Below are 21987 nucleotides of genomic sequence, written 5' to 3' on the forward strand. Positions count from 1 at the left end.
AACTTACTTCATTCAATGGACAGCAACTCTTTCCCCATTCCCTCTTTTATCTCCCCCAGTTCACCAGGCCGTGGATGTAACCGTCTCCCTTTTTTTATCTCCCCAAATACACCAGGCCCTGGGTTTCCCCTCCCCTTTCTTTAAGCCCTAAAATCCCAGGCCAAGGTATTTCCCTTATTCCTCCCTACCTGCCCAAAATCCAAGTCCCAGGTCAATTTTAAATAGATGTTGCTATATTGGGCTAGGGGTTAATTAAATAGAACAATGAAAGAAAACATCAGCAAGCCAGCATAAGCTTTACATGTTAATTTATATATGCAATGCTAATTATCCTATGCAGGTATGCAGGTTTATGCAGATTGTGCAGTGTTAGATACATTGTTATACTTGACTTGCCAGTGTTAACTTTGGATATACTTTATATTTTTGTAAAAAAAGAAATTTTAACCCAGCAAGATATGTAATAATGTTGTACTCAGACACTATAATAATGCAATATCATTCACATCAAGTTGTTGAAAGCCCAAATCTTTTGCTGAATTAAAAACTTTAAACTTATTTAATTGCAAGAAAAAAGAATTTTTAATTATTTTGCTTTATTATTATTTTTAAGATATTTAGCTAATTTTGTCTACTCTTTTCTTTATAGATATTTAGTTAATTTAGCGGACTTTTTTCTTTATAGATATTTAGTAAATTTTGTGGACTTTTTTCTTTAAAGATATTTAGTAAATTTTGTCGTCTTTTTTCTTTATAGATATTTAGTAAATTTTGTGGACTTTTTTCTTTATAGATATTTAGTAAATTTTGTGGACTTTTTTCTTTAAAAATATTTAGTAAATTTTGTGGACTTTTTTCTTTATAGATATTTAGTAAATTTTGTGGACTTTTTTCTTTAAAGATATTTAGTAAATTTTGTCGTCTTTTTTCTTTATAGATATTTAGTAAATTTTGTGGACTTTTTTCTTTATAGATATTTAGTAAATTTTGTGGACTTTTTTCTTTAAAGATATTTAGTAAATTTTGTGGACTTTTTTCTTTATAGATATTTAGTAAATTTTGTGGACTTTTTTCTTTATATTTAGTAAATTTTGTGGACTTTTTTCTTTATAGATATTTAGTAAACTTTGTGGACTTTTTTCTTTATAGATATTTAGTAAAATTTTGTGGACTTTTTTCTTTACAGATATTTAGTAAATTTTGTGGACTTTTTTCTTTAAAGATATTTAGTAAATTTTGTGGACTTTTTTTCTTTAAAGATATTTAGTAAATTTTGTGGACTTTTTTCTTTATAGATATTTAGTAAATTTTGTTGACTTTTTTCTTTATAGATATTTAGTAAAATTTAGTCGACTTTTTCTTTATAGATATTTAGTAAATTTTGTCGACTTTTTTCTTTAAAGATATTTAGTAAATTTTGTCGACTTTTTTCTTTAAAAATATTTAGTAAATTTGTCGACTTTTTTCTTTATAGATATTTAGTAAATTTTGTCGACTAATTTTGAACTATAAACACTAAACATATTGTATAGATGCCTATCTTTGTTGAAGACTATGTTGACCTAAAGACGCCTTGTTTTTGTTGTTTGTTAAGTATCCCTCATTGATGTATACCAAATATATTCTATTATTTATCAGAAGCTGCCAAATTAAGATACAGAAACCTTTTTTAATATTTTTTTAAATTTTAAAAGAGTGGTCAAGGTTAAAATGAACAAATGCGAAATTTTTGGTATGTTTAATAGGAAATTAGTGATATTTTCTTTTTTTGTTTTACTTCTGATCTGCTACTTTCTATAAATGCTCTCAATGAATTATAAAACAGAAGTGGTAATTTTATCTTTTCATCCAGAAGTGAAAATTACTGAAAAAATTCCTTTATTTAAACTATGAAATTTATGTAGGGGACTTTAATGTTCATTTTCTTTCTAAAGGGTGGTGACAATTTAATGTTTTAAATGAGTCAAAGGAAATATTTTGTATTTTTCATCAAAATTTCAAAAGCTAAATGGAATGTTGCACTGTTATGCTGGATTTTTATGCCCCATACATGGACATTATGTTTTCTGGTCTTACCCGGTCGTCTGTTTGTTGGTCCGTTCTTTTGTTTGTCTGTTCGTTCGTCTGTCACACTTCAGGTTAAAAGTTACTCTGGTATCAATCATGCAACTTTTAAATTTTAAATTTTAACAGGATGTGGCTATGTATTAACTTAACGGTGGCTAATCTTTTGCAAGCGTTTTACTGCCGGTCAGAAGAAGACCAAGGGATGACCATATTTTTATACCCCAGTCAACCCTTGGGGAAGGGAGCTATTTTTGTGAAAATAGGTACACATATATTTAAAGCTGTTTAGCAGGAATATGCTTCTTACATGTGCTTGTTGCTTTTAAGCAATTAATCATATCTGTGATCCTGCTAACAGATTTAATCATTCTGTAGAAGTAAACATTGACCTTGACCTGACACTGCATGTCTTTGACCTTACAAATAACCATTCTTACAAATAGTTTGATCTTAAATCTATGAGACCTCTACCCTTTAAAGGAGTAATGAAGATTTTATTCTTGTCAATGTTGACCTGAACTTTTAACCTCTAACCTATGACCAACCTTTAAAAGAAAATGTTGACCTGAAATGATTGGATATCTATACTGATTGACCTTGACCTGACGATAATTATGGAGATCCATTTTGACAGTTGTCCAGCCTGAAAGTTTAACATGTGTTGGATAAAAAGAACAGTGGTTACAAAAAGACAGACACACTCTTTATAAATTTCCAAGTTAAGTAAATTAAACATTAAAAATTCATTTAAATTAAAACAAAATATTTTCATAAAACTTTAATGATTAAATAGCCAAAATTATTAAAACACTCATTTTGAAGTTTTGAAGAAATTGTGTTACTTAGCAAAGAATGAAAATCTTTCAAAAATAAACTGAATGACCATAAATCAAAACAAAAATTTCAAGTTTCAAAAATTAGCTTTTCCAAACATTTTTTTTTAAACTAAAACAAAAATTTATACTTTTCCAAACTTTTTTTTTAAACTAAAGCAAAAGTTTATACTTTTCCAATTTCTTTTTTAAAGAAAATATACAAAATGTATATGTATTTATCAAAAATTAACCAAAAAATTAGACAGCTGAGACAGTTTGGTATGAAGTAACAAGGCAGCCTAGCACTCTAGCACTCTAGCCACCTGTCTCCACCCAGCAAACCTCCCAGCTGCCTCAGGGACAGGAGCAACCTCAACCACTGGAGCAGGGATCACCTCCCAGTCCAAAGGAACACCTACATCATTACCTATAACAACATACGGTGTGACTGGAGTGGCTGGAACCTCAACCTCTTCAGGACCATACCAGACAGTCTCTTCAGCGTGGTTGGTTGTTGCATCCTCATCCACTACCTCCTCGAACACAACAGTCTCCTCCTCTGTTGGCAAGAAAGACACAGTCTCCTCCAGGAACCAGTAGGCTGGGTCCTCCACCGTTGTGTCCATACCACACAGCACAGAGGCCTCCACAGACAGCTCCATGACCTCTTCCTCCTCCAGAGTTGACTCCAGAACCGAGAGCTCCTCGCCAGCTAACTCCACCTCGACCATATCATCCTCGTCAATGATAACTTCAGCAGCAATTTGAATAGCTGCTTCAGGAACCATGACGGAGAATAATCGTGCACGAGGTACGACTGCTTCGAAATGTTCAGGTTGATCATTTCTTGGCAGCTCAAGAGAGGCAACTGGGACAAGTACTGGTTCAGGCTCCAACCCTAAAAGACGACGAGAGCATCGTGGTGCCTCTACTCGTGGAGCCACATAGCCGTATGGCATACCAACTCGTCGGAGACGCCTGTTCATCTGGTTGTCCACGTAGGTCCTCACACTGAAGTATAATAAATTGAATATAATACATATTCTGCTTTCCCACTTTTTTTTAACATAACATTCACATGTCAAACTATACAAACTTTGATTATGAATTTAAATCATTGAGATACTGTAAATTCAGAAATTATTACATCAATTAATAATTGTGATTTTTAAAGAAAGTACTAAATTATTCATTTTAAAAAAATATTAACAATTTCTAAATTTACAGTAACAAAGAAAATAAATAGAAATAATTCACTGTTTCAGCTATTATAGCCAAATAAGAAGCAAGTTAAAAACAGGCTTTTTTCAAGTTTATATGCATGTTTTCTTAAGTGTGGATATTTACAAAACACGCAAAAACAAGAATGTGTCCATAATACACAAGTGCCCCAATCGCACTATCATTTTCAATATTCAGTGGACCTTGAAATTGGAGTAAAAACTCTAATTCAGCATTAAAATTAAAAAGATCATATCATAAGGAACATGTGTACTAAGTTTCTAGTTGATAGGACTTCAACTTCATCAAAAACTACCTTGACCAAAAACTTGAACCTGAAGCGGGACAGACAGAGGAACGGATGAACAGATCAGAAAAAATAAATGGGGCATAAAAATAAGTTGAGAAATCGTCCGGGTTTCCACAAGATTAATACAATTGAAAACAGAGCTTAGGGTTCAACATATACTTAATATCAAAGTCAGAAAGGTCAATTTGATGTTTAAAGTTCTCTATTGTCAACATACAAGTTGTATTGTCTCCTATCTAATATTGACAAGTTTTCAATCAAGTTTGTTGAAAGTCTGAATTTTTGTTATTTGTGATGTCATGAAAACACTTATACATAAAGTTTTACGAAATTGACATATTTCATTAATCTGGTCATTGATTTAGCTATAATTATAAATCATTGAGTGTGATATGATATTTATCCACTCGAGACAGTTAAATTTTCAAATTTAAAATGCAAGGCTTGCCCGAGCGTTTTTAATATTCAAAATTTAACTGTCAAGAGTGGATAAATATCGTATTACACCAGATTTGTTGGTGGAATCAGTTTCTCTAGGGATTTTTATGCTAAAATGAAGCAAACTTATTCCTTTTTCTCGATTTATCTGAAAAAGATGTGTTCTTTCTATACAACGTCATCAGACATGGTCCCCTTTTTTTTCTAGATTTATCTGAAAAAGATGTGTTCTTTCTATACAACGTCATCAGACATGGTCCCCTTTTTTAATGACGTCACAATAAGAGATTCAGAGGAAAGCAAGAAAATGTGACGTCATAATCTAAAATTGACCAATGAATGATCTGAGATCAAATGAACCACACGTTGATTAAATAAAAATAATCAACCGGTTTGGAAAACAATAAATCGGCTTAGAATTAGAGAAATATAAATATATATAATAATTGTGTGCTTCATAGTGACAATATATTGTAGTTTAAAATTTTAGTCGCTTTGAAATCTCATCAAACCTCATGCTTTCCCCTGTCTGTACCCAAAATGAAAATACCTCATATAAGTGATTTAGTTTTCAATTGTTTTAAGCTTTATAAGTAGTCGTAATAAATTAATTTGGTGTAAGCCTTTGAAAATATTACCATGAATGCTTTAGATTCCAGTTTAGAAGGCATGAAATTTTGTAAGTTTAATGGTAATTATTTGACCATCTAAAACTTGAAATTAAAGGATTAAACTGTCAAGTGTTGTTTTTCAACAAAAAAATCAAGGGGAGATAATTGTATTAAAAGGAGAAGGGGCAATAAGGCACATATTTGGCCCAAAAATTACTGCAAATTTAAAAGTTGTCATACATATTCTAAACTTACTGAAAACTTGACTACAGTACAAGGAATTCAGAAAAACAAAATAAGTAAGACATTTAACAAGTTTCCATGGCAACAAATCATGACTCAATTTGCATGTTTTGTAAAATTTCGTGATTTTTCTTATTTTTCATCAAACTAAGCATATTTAAGATTGAAAAAATATGTGCACACCCAAGAAACAACTTTATATTTGGTGAGATTATGTCAATAGTTATAATAAAGCTTCTGTTAATTTTTTTTGTTATTTCTTGGCTGCACACGATTTTTCCACAATGGAAATAAAGATAGAAAACTGCAAAAATTCTGTATTTTTCATTGTTTTTGTGAAAACAGTACATATTATGACGTAATTGTGACGTCATCAGATAAAAATCTTTATGTTTTTCATTTATATTTCTTGACCCTATGCATTTCTAAACATTATGCGCCAATTTGAAATAGTTATCTAACATTTTATTTTCTGCGGCCAAAACCAGGCCTTAATGCACCGCCCACACTCCTTTACAGGACAAATTGAATTCTTCAAAAAAGTAAGGCATGTGACCCCCTTTCGTCTTTTTATTTGATATTTTTCTGTGCAATTTATAAAATAAAATAGTCTCATTGAATCATTACCAATTCTATTGTTTAATGTTTCCTCTTCTTCACTGAGAACACCTAGGTACGCCTGCAGACAGTTGGGGCAAAAATGGAAATAATATTCAAGCATGATACAGGTCTGAATTTAGATTGTAATTGAATATTTGACATATTATAGGTTTCTGAATAAATGTAGTCAAAGAAGTTGAAATTGGTTATATGAATTGAATTTATATTCAATTAAAGATTCCTTGCTGTTGTGCAATACACTGTTGCTCAATACTTAGTAAATCTGTTGTCAGACTCAACAAATAAAGTTAAATTTATTCTCAATATCATATTAGAAATTTATAACTAGAGGCTCTAAAGAGCCTGTGTCGCTCACCTTGGTCTATGTGCATATTAAACAAAGGACACGGATGGATTCATGACAAAATTGTGTTTTGGTGATGGTGATGTGTTTGTAGATCTTACTTTACTGAACATTCTTGCTGCTTACAATTATCTCTATCTATAATGAACTTGGCCCAGTACCCTTGCAGAAATAAATCCTGACAAATTTTATAATCAGGATATCCTGAAAATATCCTGTTAGGCATTAAGCCCTGTTTTAAGGAAAAAACTTAATGGGAGAATTCCAGGAAATGTCAGGACTTTCAAATCAAGCAGCTTAAAACGGGGAATTCTCAGGATATCTCAAGACTTTTAAAAATCATATTATATAAACCAGGATATATCAGGACTTTTCCATCAACATTCATCCTACTTTCAGGACTTTTACAAATTCTATCTGAATGAAAAAAAAACCCAATAAAGTCCTGGATGATTCCTGGTATTGGGATTTAAGAAAAAATATAATCTGTATTACAAATTCAACCAAATAAAAAAGAAAATCTTTGGGACTGACATTAACTATTGTTATATATATATATATATATTTACATTCACATGAATATACACTGTTCTAGTCAGGATTTGAAAAGGGAAGGGTGCTTTAGTCAGAAAAAGGACAATGTTATGTGTAAATGTCGTTGAAAAAAGGGCAATTATTTAAGCCTCATGAAATATTAGCATATATAACTCAGGCACTAAGGTAAAATCAAGTTTCAGTTAAAGAGGAGTAGTAAAATTCAATACTTATGACACAATTTTTTATGTTTAACTATAAAAATCTCGGGTCATTAGAAGTAACCAATTACATATAAACACTGCAGCTGATTTGATAACCTTAGTGGCTAATGAGTTACATGTGAGTTTAACAGTTGGTTCCATCACTTGTTATAATATTACTATGTTATCTAAATTGTGTTAATTTTTTTAAATTGAATTATTATTTGAATGCACTTGATAGATCAATTAATGGAGGTAAAGATGAAAAAAAAAAGTTTCAAAATATTTATATTTTAAGTGTTTTCAGGTGAAAATTAATTAAAAGTAATATTCTAATATGCATTTTCATTCAATTTGTTATACTATTATTTTTGTTTACAGAAAAAAAAACATATATTAACGGAATATATTGTGAAAAGGTGATAAAAAAGGGGAAGTAACTTATTATTTTTGTCAAACATTTTTATTTAATGACATAAAGCAAAGATTATTGGTGTTAATTAACATTGTGTTTGACACCAAAGCTGTCAGGTGAAGCCATGCACTTAATTTGACATTTTACACAGCTAGCTGAACTTCCTTTTCATGGAAGATTTACGAATTTCAGTTTGACAGTATTTCAAAGTCAGAAAAATGCCGAGATTTTCGCGATATAAATGGCAGGGAACCAGAGAAACGCCAAAGGCTGTTTTGCCAGACAAGCTGGTCCGTTTCTGATTTTCTGCAAGATCACATAAGAGCGTCTATCACGGCACTTAGAAAATTATCAGATCAATTATAGGCCATTGATCGACATTGGAAAACGTTGGTTTCTCAACTTATGTAAAATGTAAACCAGTCATGACCACGTGTTTTTTTTGGGTAATTGTACTGAACAGTCCGACCCTAGAAAATACCGTCCTAGATAATGCGGCCACTAGTTCATCCGCACGCACCCTGTGCCGATTAAATTAAAAGTTGTTCTTTCTTGTATTTAAAAACTGGCCAGTAATAAATATTTTTATGCGACACCCTTGATCTATTTTTATAATACTGTTACGGGGACGGATCAACTTCTGGCCGATATAATATTGGGCGAGATTGTCACTGCGACGTTAGCGCACTTGAGAAATACCTCATCAAAATGTGATTACGCTGACATGGAGGATCAAACTAGAAAATCCGATGCAGATGTTTTCAGATAAGTGCATTAAAAATTTAATTTCACATGTGAATATTATGATTAAATATAATTTATTGAGGAACTGTGATTTTTTTATGGTTTTTATTTGAGCAAATCAACATCAGAAAGCCTGAAATCATAAACTGAAAATATATTATTTTTAAGACTTTTAACTGAACAATGAATAATCTTTTTGTTGCATAACAGGCATAACTGGTAGATATGTAAACAATTATTGAGTTGTGTGAATGGTTTATATTTGGTGAAAATAATAAGTCACTGGGTTTTTTTATCTTCAGGGGATAAAAAAGGGGGAGGGTAATTAATTTGATTCTAAATGGCTTTCAATGTACTGTATAAACATGCAATAATATTTCTAAAGAATTTATAATTCTATTGCTTCAAAATGTCTTGAACAATTGATTCTTTGTGGACTTTTTTTTTATACTTTTAGGGAATTTAATGATTAAATGGAGCTGCCAATTTTGATAGTAAACAGATTACATGCAGATTCCAGTTACCTTTACTCAGCATTCAGCAATACAAGTTTGAAGTACAGAGACAGCCATTTCAATTACAGAAAGGAGGAGAACATGTATCCTTTATATCTGACACACAATTTTAATATTATACTGAATATTATAATATTTGAAACTGAACAGCTAGCATCATAAGCCATTGTGAACAATGCGTATCTAAATACAATTAAGACAATGAAATGCTTTACAGCTTAAAGGTATTAGTGAACATGGGGAGGAGGGGGTGGGGTGGGGTGGGGTGGGAACCATTTTAATTGCTAATTTAACAATATAATCAGCCATTAAAAATGGCCAACAAGTTTGCTTGTAGTACATTGTGTACTAGTATCTAATTTTGATGGAAGTTTAACATTGTTTAAGGATCTGACATTAAAATAAATATGAGTCATTTTTTTTTAATGGGAACTTGACAGCCATTGGCATTGAAATAAGCTATTTAACATGGCCAATACAAATACTCATTACTTATTAGAGGGTGGTAAAGTGTTATTTTCGTGCTTCATGTTTTGCCATTTTTATTTCACGTGCAGCTGTGAAAAAGGTTTGTTATTCACAGTGTTTCGTGAAATTGGTAAAAAGATCAACGTGCAAGAAATTTTTAATTGTTCTTTCATCGTGAAATGGCAATTTTATTTCGCGTTCTTCCCTGCAGATACCCCCCCTTTTACGCCCCTCTTATTACAATACATCTTGCTGTAATAAAATAATTAGTCAATGTAATTCATACCGCAATGTTTATATATACTTCACAGATTTGATACAAAGGCAACCATCTACCTTATGAGGAATATGGATTTAAACTAATAAAAGAAAATATTTGCAAAAGAACAAATTTGTGCATTAAAAATAGATTTTACTCAAATTTTGTAATTCCTTATAGAATACATACAAGGCATTATTGGTCCTGAACTAAGGACATTCTCATGATATTCACAGGATATACCAGGATTATCCCAGGGCCAACTTAATGCAAGCAAATCTGTAAATCCTGACATCTGGATAATTTCCTGAGACCAGGACCTGATGAATCCTGAGCACAGGATTATCACAGGATTCTTTACTATGGTATTTATGGTCTGGATGTCTCTGGATATCCCTGGAATATCCTTGTTCCAATACCGTCCCATGTTTAACCCTATCTCAGGATAAGGATATCTCAAGATTGCCCTGGGATTTTTCACAAGATTATCCTGAGATATCGTGGGGATATCTTGATATCCTGACCCATTTTCGCAAGGGGAGATACAGTGGAAAATATTTTGTAAAAATTTACAAAAATTATGAAAATTGTAAAAAATTGACTATAAAGGGCAATAACTCCTTAAGGGGTCAATTGACAATTTTGGTCATGTTGACTTATTTGTAGATCTTACTTTGCAGTACATTATTGCTGTTTACAGTTTATCTCTATCTATAATAATATTCAAGATAATAACCAAAAGCTGCAAAATTTTCTTAAAATTACCAATTCAAGGGCAGCAACCCAACAACGTGTTGCCTGATTGGACTGAAAGGCAGGGCAGACAGATCTTGACCTAATGAACAATTTTATTCTCGTCAGATTTGCTCTAAATGCTTTGGTTTTAGAGATATGAGCCAAAAACTGCATTTTACCCATGTCGGCCATCTTGGTGCACGGGTGGGGTCATCAGACACATTTTTTAAACTAGATACCCTAATGATGATTGTGGACATGTCTGGTTAAATTTGTCTTAGTAGTTTCAGAGGAGAAGATTTTTGTAAAAGATTACAAAAATTTACGAAAAATGGTTAAAAATTGACTATAAAGGGCAATAACTCCTTAAGGGGTCAACTGACCATTTTGGTTAAGTTGATTTATTTGTAGATCTTACTTTGTTGAACATTATTGCTGATTACAGTTTATCTCTATCTATAATATTCAAGATAATAACCAAAAATGGCAAAATTTCCTTAAAATTACCAATTCAGGGGCAGCAACCCAACAACGGATTGTCCGATTCATCTGAAAATTTCAGGGCAGATAGGTCTTGACCTGATAAACAATTTTATTCCTGTCAGATTTGCTCTAAATGCTTTGGTTTCAGAGATATAAGCCAAAATCTACATTTTACCCCTATGTTCTATTTTTAACCATGGCGGCCATCTCGGTTGGTTGGCTAGGTCACCGGACATTTTTTTTTAAACTAGATACCCAAATAATGATTGTGGCCAAGTTTGGTCAAATTTGGCCCAGTAGTTTCAGAGGAGAAGGTTTTGTAAAAGTTAACAATGACGAAGATGACTGACGCCAAGTGATGAGAAAAGCCCACTTGGCCCTTTGGGCCAGGTGAGCTAAAAATCAAAAGAGAGCTTACATGAATAGATGTAAATAATTCACTTAAGTTTCATAAGAATTGCTGAAAGCATTTTTGAGTTTTTGTGCGAAAACTGAAAAAATACCCCTTTTTTATGAATAAAACCCTGTAATCAGAAACTTAAAAAATAAAATTTATAAAAATCGAAAGGGAGCTCACGTCAATAGATATAAACAATTCACCACAATTTCTTGCAAGTTGGTGAAAGCATTCTTGAGTTATTGTATGAAAACTAGAAAATCCCCCTTTTTATAATTTATAAAACCCCATAACTCTTAAACATATAATCTAAAATTTATAAAAATATATTATATCATGTCAATAGAAATTAACAACTCACCAAAGTTTTATGCAAATTGGTTCAAGCGTATTTGAGTTAATGTCCAGCATGTTGATGAATGACGGACAGACTGACGGACAATGGTATACCATAATACGTCCTTTAAACCAGAGTTCGCGAAAACTTATTTTGACCCGTCGGTCATGGGACCGACAAAGCATGATTATTTGTCAGTCCTACAAAATTTTAGCCAGTCCTACAAAATCTGTCAATTTTATCCTGAAATAAAATTAGTAACATATTTTATCGAAAAATAACTTTATTAATATTAGTTTTATTCTTCGCACCCACAGGCAAATTAACAATGAAGGACCAGTTCAGGTCTTCTGATTGTTCTTATTTAAAGTCATCTTCACTATCCATTTCATCATCTGAATCACTTTCTCAGCTGTTACAGTATTTGTTTGCTCCATTGTAGGGTTCAATCGCCGATTGTTTGCCAGGGATGGCTCTATGAACAAATTTAGTAGGCCACGTGTAGATCGCCGCTTTGGTTTGTTTATGATAAATCCGTAAACCAGTACCGGAAATTGGCAGCGGGTACATCTGATAACCGATGTAAACACTTATTGGAAACAGTTGCGGTACATCTAATAACCGATGTAAAAAAGTGCCAAAATAAGCACTACAACGGCCGTTTTTACATCGGTCATCAGGACCGGCACTAGCCTTCAAAATACTGGTCCCAGCCTCATTTTGACTGACAGGACCGACCATTTTAGCGAACTCTGCTGTAAACGTACATATAAAAATTAAGTTTCCCCCCTATATAAATAAAATAATTGATTTCGTTAATTTCAATGTATCTTGGGGAACACTGGTCTATCTTCAGCATATCAATAAAAAAAATTCAAAGGGTGAACAACAATGAAAGTGCAGCAACCCAACAAAACAAATAAAAACAGATAAGTGTCTTTACTTTACTTGTTATTTTTGACATTCTGTTGATCCCCATGTCTGCTTACACAAGATATTTGAACACAAAAATTCTACATTAGAATGCCTAAGTAAAGTCACCTTAAGCTTGTACCCAAGACCTTGACTAAAATTAATTTGGCTCGTTTAATTTTTATAAAATTTTGACACAATATTTGATTTGATCCTTTGAAAGAAATATAAAAATTTCAAAAATCTTCAACAAATCACTTTATCGGAAAATTTCATTGGATACATAGCAGTTTGGCAAACTAATTTTGATCATTGAGAAGCTTAATATTTTCTTTAAAACAATACAATGCGATTAACGGTTTAGCTGATTTTACAGAGTTATCTCCCTGCAGTGTTGGGTATCACCTTAATGTCAGATATTTATTCAGTCTCTCTACAGGTCCCAAGTTTATCATCTTATCATAGAATGATAAAGAGGCAAATTGTTGCTGTGCTTTTTTTATTCAATTATTTTATGGGAAGGTTAGTGCATTCAAAAGACTACTTGTAAATCTTGAACTTGATGAATGCTAGAATTATTGGGCATACATTTTCTGATAGGTAAATTAAAATAAACAAAACATTTCGTCTGTATCCTGAACATGATGAAAAAGTCTTTTTGGTTGCTCATTATATTGCATTTAGAAAGAAAACAAATTTATAATAATGATATCTATATATGAATACATAAATGTTTAAGACTTTTCTCTGCCCTTCAGGAATATATCTATTTGCAACTTTGAAAACATCTAGTCTGGTTTTTTGGAGACAAAATTTATTCATTTGCATCAATCCATCTCATCTCATCTTAGTTGGTTGACAGTCAGAAACAATGCAAAAAAAACTTTATAAAATATTTTAAAGGGTTCCATGAACCCTGTGTTTTGCCTGTTATGTTTCTCTTGCTTCTTGTTAAGATTTAAAGATAATTCTTAAAAGCAAATTTGAGTTTTCCTACAATTTGTGATGACAGACAGATGCACAAACCATGCTGAACAGGTTATTTTTGTTATTTTACTTTTTATCATAGAAAAGCTTCTAAGGGCTGTTCAAAATTTGTATATATAATAATTGCACAAGTTTTGACAAAGTTATTGATGTCTTAATGAACTATTACCACAGACCGAGTCTTAAAGTTATAATATAGGGATACAGATGGATTATGTAGGATTTCTACATCTATCTTTCACAACAAAATGTTAAAGACTCAACAAAAATTACAGAAAAAATAATTTCCTTATAAATGTTCCCCAAATCATGCATGAAGTATGAAAGCTTCTGTCAACATTTTATAAAATTCTATGATGGTTATTGATGTCTAATTAATTTTAATCCAAGACTTTACCTAAATGTGAACTACAAATAAATGAAGAATGTGTCCATGAGACATAGATGATGTAACGTTATAAAGGGACATAACTCACTAATGATAAAAGTGATAAATTTGATCAGAGTTTTGTGGTTATAAGCATTGTGTATAAGTTTTATACAAATTGGTTGAGGCAAACTTAAGAGAACGGCAACCAATTTCAGGAAGTACGAACAGACTCGCAAGAATAACACTTAATGCCTACTCCATTGCAGTATTTTTATTTAAAAGCTATTATATTCCTCTAGATACACACACACAAATTCATAATGGGTTTGGCAACTGTAAGTGTAATGCTGATCACACAAGCAAATCCATTTACCACTAAAATACTTAATGTTTTCTTTGACAAATTGGATGCTTATAGATCTTGAATAACAGACTTGTTATCTCTTAATCATAAAAAAGCTGCCAAAGTTTTATAAATTTCTATGAAGGTTTGACAAAGTAATTAATGTGCAACAAACTTTAACTCCAGACTGTATCTACTTGTAAAGTGTAAAAAATAAACAAGTCCATTTATCATGATTTAATTATCAGTTAAATAAGGAAAAAAATATATTTAGAAAAGTTTGCTCTGATTACTGTATTTTGGTCATAACTAAGCTTCTGTCCTTATTTCCTTGAAGATTTGACAAAATTATTGATGATTGAAAATCTTAACCTCAGACTGTATCTACATGTTAGTTTTTAAACTAAGTCCATTTATCAGTAAATTATGGGAAAATGAAAATTATTATTTTCAAAATTTTAATTGCTCTGGATTACTGTTTTTTGGTCATAAACAAACTTCTGTCCAAATATCCTAAAATTCGATGAAGGTTTACATAGTTATTGATGAATGAAAAACTTTAACCTCAAGACTAAATCTGAATGTTAACTGTAAAAATAACTAGTCAATTTATCAGTAAAATACGAAAAAAAATCGTAAGGGTTCCGCGGAACCCAGTGTCTCGCCTACTTTTGCTGTTAATCGCACACTCAACAAAAAAGAGGAAAACAATCAATAAAAATATTCATCTGGATACTATCTTTTGATTGTAAAAAGCTTCTGTCCAAGTTTGGTAAAAATCCAGATTAGTTTATGAATCTTATCAATGTTTTAAAAACTTTAACTGCATACTGTATGTAATGTTTCCTGGCAGAAAAACTAAGTCCATTTATAAGTAAAATACGGAAAAAATGGAATTTTATTTTTACAAAATTTACTTCTGGATACTATCTTATGATCATAAACAAGCTTCTGTCCCAGTTTGGTAGAAATCCAGGATAGTTTAAGAAAGTTATTAAAATTTCAAAAGCTTTAACCACAGAGTGAATATTTGTGGACGCCACCACTAACAAAATGTAAGATCGCTATGTCTCGCTTTTTCGACTAAAGTCGAAGGCTCAACAAAAATGAACTAGAGGCTCTCAAGAGCCTGTGTCGCTCACCTGACTCTAATTGGGTTTTTGAAATCATATAAAAAAAGATAAAAATCATAACAGATACTTAAACAATGATTGAGGCCAAATTTGTTTCAATATTGCATTCCATTCAGTGGTTCTCTAGAAGAAGACTTTTGTATACATTTCCAATAGGGTCTTATGTTAAACTAAGTCCCATGCTAGCAGCCATCTTTGAAGATGGATTGGCTACAAAGTTACAACACTTGGAGAACACCTCATAAGGAACATTCATGCTATGTTTGGTTTCATTCCATTCAGTGGTTCTCTAGAAGAAGACTTTTGTATGCATTTCCCACAGACCTATGTTAAACTAAGTCCCCTGCTGGTGGCCATCTTGGATGATGGATCGGCTACAAAGTAACATCACTTGCTCAAAACCTCATAAGGAACATTCATAATATGTTTGGTTTTATTCCATTCTGTGGTTCTCTAAAAGAAGACATTTGTATGTATTTGCCATAGGGTCCTATGTTAAACTAAGTCCCCTGCTGGCGGCCATCTTGGATGATGGATCGGCTACAAAGTAACAACACTTGGTCAGCACTTCATAAGGAACATTCATGCCATGTTTGGTTCCATTCCATTCAGTGGTTCTCTTGAAGAAGTTCAGAATGTAAAAAGCGAATGACGACGACGACGGACAAAGTACGTCAAGTGATGAGAATAGCTCACTTTGCCCTTCGGGCCAGGTGAGCTAAAAAGAAATCTTTTTTAAATTTTGTTCTAGATACTTTATTTTTGGTCAATAATAAGCATCTGTCCATATTTCTAAAATTGCATGAAGCAATGAGTTATTGATGTTGAAAAAAACTTTTAACCACAGGCTGATCGAAACCTAAGTGTTGACCCTTCTCACAAAAGAATCTATGGATGCTCTCATGACATAAAAGTTGCAGGCTTGACAAAAAGTGTCAAGTTAAAGATTTGTTGTAAAGTCAATTCATGTTTCAATAAAAGAGGCTAATGTACATCACTTATGACAACAAAAAAATCTTTCGAATAAACAAGGACCTGAACAATTTGAAATTAAAATATGAACATTTTTTTTTCTCACCATTAAGTTTTTATCATTGTGAGTGTTTATAAATTGTTGCATTAGAAAGTGAATGAAAATTGTCTCCACAGGCGGATACCCAGTTGAAATTAAACAAGAATAAGTCGATAGTACACAGATGCCCCACTTGCACGATCATTAAATTCTATGTTCAGAGGACTGTGAAATTTGGGTAAAAACTTTAATTTGGCATTACAATAAGAAAGATCATATTTTAGAGAACATGTGTACTACGTTTCAAGTTGATTGGACTTCAACTTCATCAAAAACTACCTTGACCAAAAACATTAAGCAAGACAGACAGATGGGTGAAGAGAGGAATGAACGGACAGTCACAAACATTATGGACACACAGACCAGAAAACATAATGCTCCTAAATAGGGCAAAAATAGAAATGGAACTCTTTGTAAGAAAGATTAATAAACAATCTTATGTGTAAAGTTTTATTCAATAATCATAAATAATTTCTGAGATACTGCAAGACATGTGAAAACCCCCCTTTTTTACAAAAAACTCAATAACTCTAAAATAAAATTTTGAATCATCACAAAAAAGTATACAAATCTTAAGAATAATATAACTAAGAAGTGTGTAAAGTTTTAAGCAATAATCATGAATCGTTTTTGAGATACGGCACGACATGTGAACCCCCCCTCCCCCACCCTTTTATAACAAAACATTCAACAACTCTAAAATAAAATTTTGAATCATCATAAGAAACAACAATGTTTCATGAAATTTGGATAAGTGGTTATCAAGTTAGGGTGCTGCCATATGTCCACCCTGGACAGACCGACGCCGGACATTTATTTATATACCATAATACATCCTGTCAAAATTTTGACAGGTGTATAAAAAAAAAACTTGGTATATTTGAATTGTTTACATCTGTTTCTATGGGCTTTAAAAGTTTAATAAGGGTGCATAATTTAGGAGGTTAGGATGTTCTGAATTGCATATACATGTTTTTACTTAAATCATAGTATGGAGCTTCCAGATATATTGTAACCTTTTATATTATATAAAATTTTCATAAAACAGTCAATTGTTGTGGGTGCAAATACAAATCTTTTTTTGTGCAGAAACATAAATTCCACCAAAAACAATTTCACAGATGACAAACATTACAATTGGATCTTAAAAATACATAACATCAAAAACACTTCTATTTCTTGTGTGTTATCTAGGAATATTAGTGTTCAACCTCTGAAATTATACAGTCTGCCTTTTTACCAAATATTTCAAAAAAAAAATTAATGATTCTGAACTTTCTAAAATTCCACCTAACAATGGCTAAGACAAGTGTTTATTGACTAATTGCAGAAGAGTACATTAAATGATGCTAATAGATACATTTGTCTTTTGATGCCTCGTTCACACGTACATTTAATTTGAATTGATTTCAAATCGAATGCGAATATAATTCGCTAATCTGGTTCACACTCTTTTTCTTTAATTCGAATTGATTCGAATTGGCTAAATTACATTATCCAATTCGCAGTAGAAATGCGGTTTTGTTCATAAAAATTAAAAGTTAACGTCATTCGGACAGTAAAGCGAGTTTGATATCCATTGCAATTTGAATTAGAATTTTCGTTTGGAAGTAAAACATTTCGAATGCGAATTTATACTAATTCAAATTAGTTACAGCGAATCGAATTTGAATTACGTGTGATTATGCAGCATAAAATATTACTGGCATATATTAGGATCATAATGGTGCTATGTGGATAAATTTATGGGTTTTCAGGAGCTAAATTAGCTTTCCGTTTTGTCGATTGTAAAAATTAGCTGGCATAATGGGGAGATAATTTTGACTAAGTAGAATACTGACTGTCCATTTTTGTATATTTTCAGATTCCTTTTTAGAAGACAAAAGTCGTCACAATTTTATGCAGTTCTTCAACTTTTTATATACCATACAATTGGATCATGAAGTCAGCCAATTTTGGAAACTAATTATTGACTGGATTAAGTCAACATTTCCATGTCAAATATTTTTTGTTCAACATTAATTGACAAGTTATTAGGAAGACAACCCATGAAACATTCAAACTTTTATATTGGTTCACAAGTCATCAAATTAGCCAATGCTGCTAAATTATCGACTTGAATAAGTCCATACTGGCAACTTTTTTTATTTAGGTCAAATATATTTTGTTTAAAATTAAATGACTAGTTAAAGCAATATTTTGTTTAAAGGGGAGACAACAAATGAAACTTACAAATTAAGTCCCCTTATTTTCTAGTCCTAGCAAAATAACATATTTATGTCTGAAATTCCTTTAAATCTTTTAAAACATTTTGTTAAACATTTGATTTTTTTTCAACTTTTACTGTCGAATTGTAACCTATATTGCTTCTTAAACTAAATATCTACATCAAAGAAAAAGTTTGATAGTGAAAACATGTCAAAACTTTTTTCTCTCACTCAATACTGCCTACACATTAGTAATAAATGCTTTTTTTGGTGAGGCTGGGTGGATTTGTCAAATAAGTTCAGAAGTCTTAACGGTGGTAAAATAGATTTGTAAATTTTGTCTCTGTTTTGAGGTGGGGTTTTTTCATGAATGCCTAATCATGAACATATTTAAAAAACATCCAAGAGTGTCTACCTTAATTTAAAAGTGTTGGTTATAACAGTTTTTAGAAATCCAATTCAGTAGAGATTAAACCACAGGACATGCCAGTCAAGACTCAAAGTGAACAAAACGAAATATTTTTGGATTAGGTTATCTAATGTTCTTTTTTTGTGTTATTTTAAAAGGTGCTCTTTTCTAAGTTTAGTTTAAACATATTTAATTAGAGTGGATTGGGAAACAAGTTGTTGCAACTTATATTAATCCCTTTTCACTTTGCGGATGCGAGTGCTGCCATGTAGTGGCATTTCTTTTTGTAAAAAGGGGGCTGAATTAAGGATAGTAGCTTTTTAAGGGATTTTTTGAATTTGAAGCAAAATAGAAGGTCAAATAAAAAGTGTGGGCACTGCCAAGACATATAACACTGTATTACAAAGTTCACATGATTTATTTTTTTTTCATCTCAGTTTTACCAATATATTAATAAGGAGAAGTGGTATGAGTGCTCATCAGATAACTATTCACCAGAGTTTAAATGAAGTGGATATGTAAATCAATTATAGGCCATCATATGCTTTCCACAGCTAGGCTCACACCAAAAATATTGATTATTCTTTTGTTTATCAAATTATGACAAAGTTGACAATTTGAAATAGCTTCAATTCACTTTTTGGACCTCAGGCCCCACTGACTTAGGTTGGGGCCACATAGAGTTATCCTCATCTGTCATACTGTTATTCCCCAAATGAACAATTAGACATTTTTTTTTATTCTTAATGCTTTCACATATTGATCTGATTTTTAGTATGCGAGTCTACTATGAAAAGTTACAGATCATGAATTTGCTATAGAAATTACTGATGTCACATTACACATGACAACATTTTTTGGAAGATCCGGCATCTTAAAAGTGGACATGCTTTGGTAGAAAACAATTATTAGACTGGTTTGGGCAAAGAAAAAATCTGACAAAGTTGAGTGAAGATAATTGTAGGACACATTTGGGGAAAAGAAATTGTACATGTTTGGTCTAGATACCATTTTGTGGACACATTGCAGGGAAATGAACAAGTTTGAGACTGTTACATGTATATATGGATAACTTTTAATCCAGGAACATGTGAAGCTATTTTTTTTCTGGCAAAATACAACAATAAACCAAATACAAAGGTCTCCTTTTCTTGTAGAACTTAACCTGAGAATGACCATGGTCCAAACTTCCAGTACAGGGTAACCTGTGTTTATCTGACAAACTGGGGGACCAGAAAAAAATGTCAGATTAAGTAGTGTGTTGGAATACTCCGGTTTTTTCTGCTAGGATCGGACCAAGACAATATGTCAGTTAAAGGCAGGATGTAGTAATACTCAGGTGTGGGATGTCTGGTTACACTGTATATATTTTGTGTGTTCCTCTAAGGAGGTTATTTTGCACCCTTGAACTATGTATCAAGAGACCTTACATACAATGTAGCACTCATTTCAGCTTGTCATAATAAATGTGCAATAATCTATTGGTCAGTACCACTTTTTACTTGTTTACTAATTCATTGAGACATTTTTCTATGTTTCTATGAAAAGAGATTGTAAAATAATATAACTTACCGTGGAGCAACTGGAGGTAGGCGGTTTCCTACTGCTACTACGTCTAATGCGTTGATTGCCATGTCTTTATGTTATTTGCTTTGTATTCTCTATGTGGGCTGAAAACAAAAATTGAAACCAATGGTGAAAATTTGTTTACGAAAAAATACAATCTTAAAAAAAATATGAAACAATCCTTAAATGTTACCACTTATTGTTAAGTTTTTACTTTTTTATAACCAATTTATTGACTGTTCACCCCAACTAAAAAATAATTTTCCCACCATTCACCATGCATGCACCCTTAAAAATTGATAAAAATACTAATTTTCTCAAACCCAAAAAGATAATTAATTAATCTTCCCAACCAAAATAAAATATTAAAAAAATGAATGTGACAAGAGCAAAACTGAAAAGAAACAAAAAATGATTTAGATTCAAGGATTGTTTCTTAAGATTTGACCACCTGACCACTGCATTCAACCAATCATATGGCAGTCCATCCTGTTTTGTTACCCAAAACCATAGTAACTGAAGAATTAAGGAGGAGAGGAATTCTGTTTACACAAAAAAAAAAAAAAATTTCCTCAAAAAAAAGATACCAATAAAAATATGTCTTCCAATAATTCTATTGACCAAAGTCTACATATTTACTGAAACAATTGTTAAATAAAATTTAGAAACTATTTTATTACCAATTCAATGACCACAAAATTAGAAAATTAAGAATTCATTGTTTTTGAAAACAATTGCAGATTGTTATAAATATCAAAATTATCAATTTTCCTATAGATTTAATTTTTACAATTTCTGTTTTTATTTTCAAGCATAAAATAAAGGATTTAAATGATACCAAATGATTTATAAAAGAAGTTTTTAAATGAGATATTCCTCCTCCTAAAACTGATGAATATGTAGGCCATGGACAGCAACTACCATTCACATAGCTTGTCAGTGGCCTCCAAACTTTCTACAACAGCTGGAAACATCTCCAGCCAGTGGTAGTTGTACATGTACATGTTATTCTGCTAATATGCATTATACAAAAAATTATAAAGACAGCGAAAAATAAATATATTAAACACAGTAAAATAGAATTATTTTGCTTGTGTGTATATTTCATTTAACTGTGTGTTTTAAAGACTGAGGTTTCTTTTGCATAGATTTAAGTTTGTTATGTATTGATTTAATATTTCTGTGAATTTGCCATTATTTTGTCTGCCCATCTTCGACTTGTGGTCAGT

General features: G+C 31.7%; 1 protein-coding gene across 1 annotated transcript; it reads right to left on the bottom strand.

The window, feature by feature from the left end:
- Nucleotides 1-507: 507 nt before the first annotated feature.
- LOC127706709 (uncharacterized) lies at nt 508-20883 on the bottom strand. Its single transcript, XM_052211365.1, has 3 exons — nt 20765-20883; nt 3225-3893; nt 508-535 (listed from the first exon to the last, which is right to left on the bottom strand). Exons 1-3 carry the CDS (start codon nt 20824-20826, stop codon nt 508-510), a joined length of 759 nt encoding a protein of 252 aa, XP_052067325.1. The 5' UTR covers nt 20827-20883.
- Nucleotides 20884-21987: the final 1104 nt, after the last annotated feature.

Source organism: Mytilus californianus, unplaced genomic scaffold (genome assembly GCF_021869535.1).
Source record: "Mytilus californianus isolate M0D057914Y unplaced genomic scaffold, xbMytCali1.0.p SCAF_6, whole genome shotgun sequence".
In the NCBI taxonomy this organism is placed as follows: Eukaryota; Metazoa; Mollusca; class Bivalvia; order Mytilida; family Mytilidae; genus Mytilus; species Mytilus californianus.

Excerpts from the sequence above, each read along its gene's own strand:
- LOC127706709 (XM_052211365.1), bottom strand. The coding sequence starts at position 20,826 with ATGGCAATCAACGCATTAGACGTAGTAGCAGTAGGAAACCGCCTACCT. Across the intron at positions 3,894-20,764 it reads CTACCTCCAGTTGCTCCACG|TGTGAGGACCTACGTGGACA; the intron begins GTAAGTTATATT and ends ATTATACTTCAG. Across the intron at positions 536-3,224 it reads GTCCCTGAGGCAGCTGGGAG|CAAAAGATTTGGGCTTTCAA; the intron begins GTTTGCTGGGTG and ends TTTTTAATTCAG.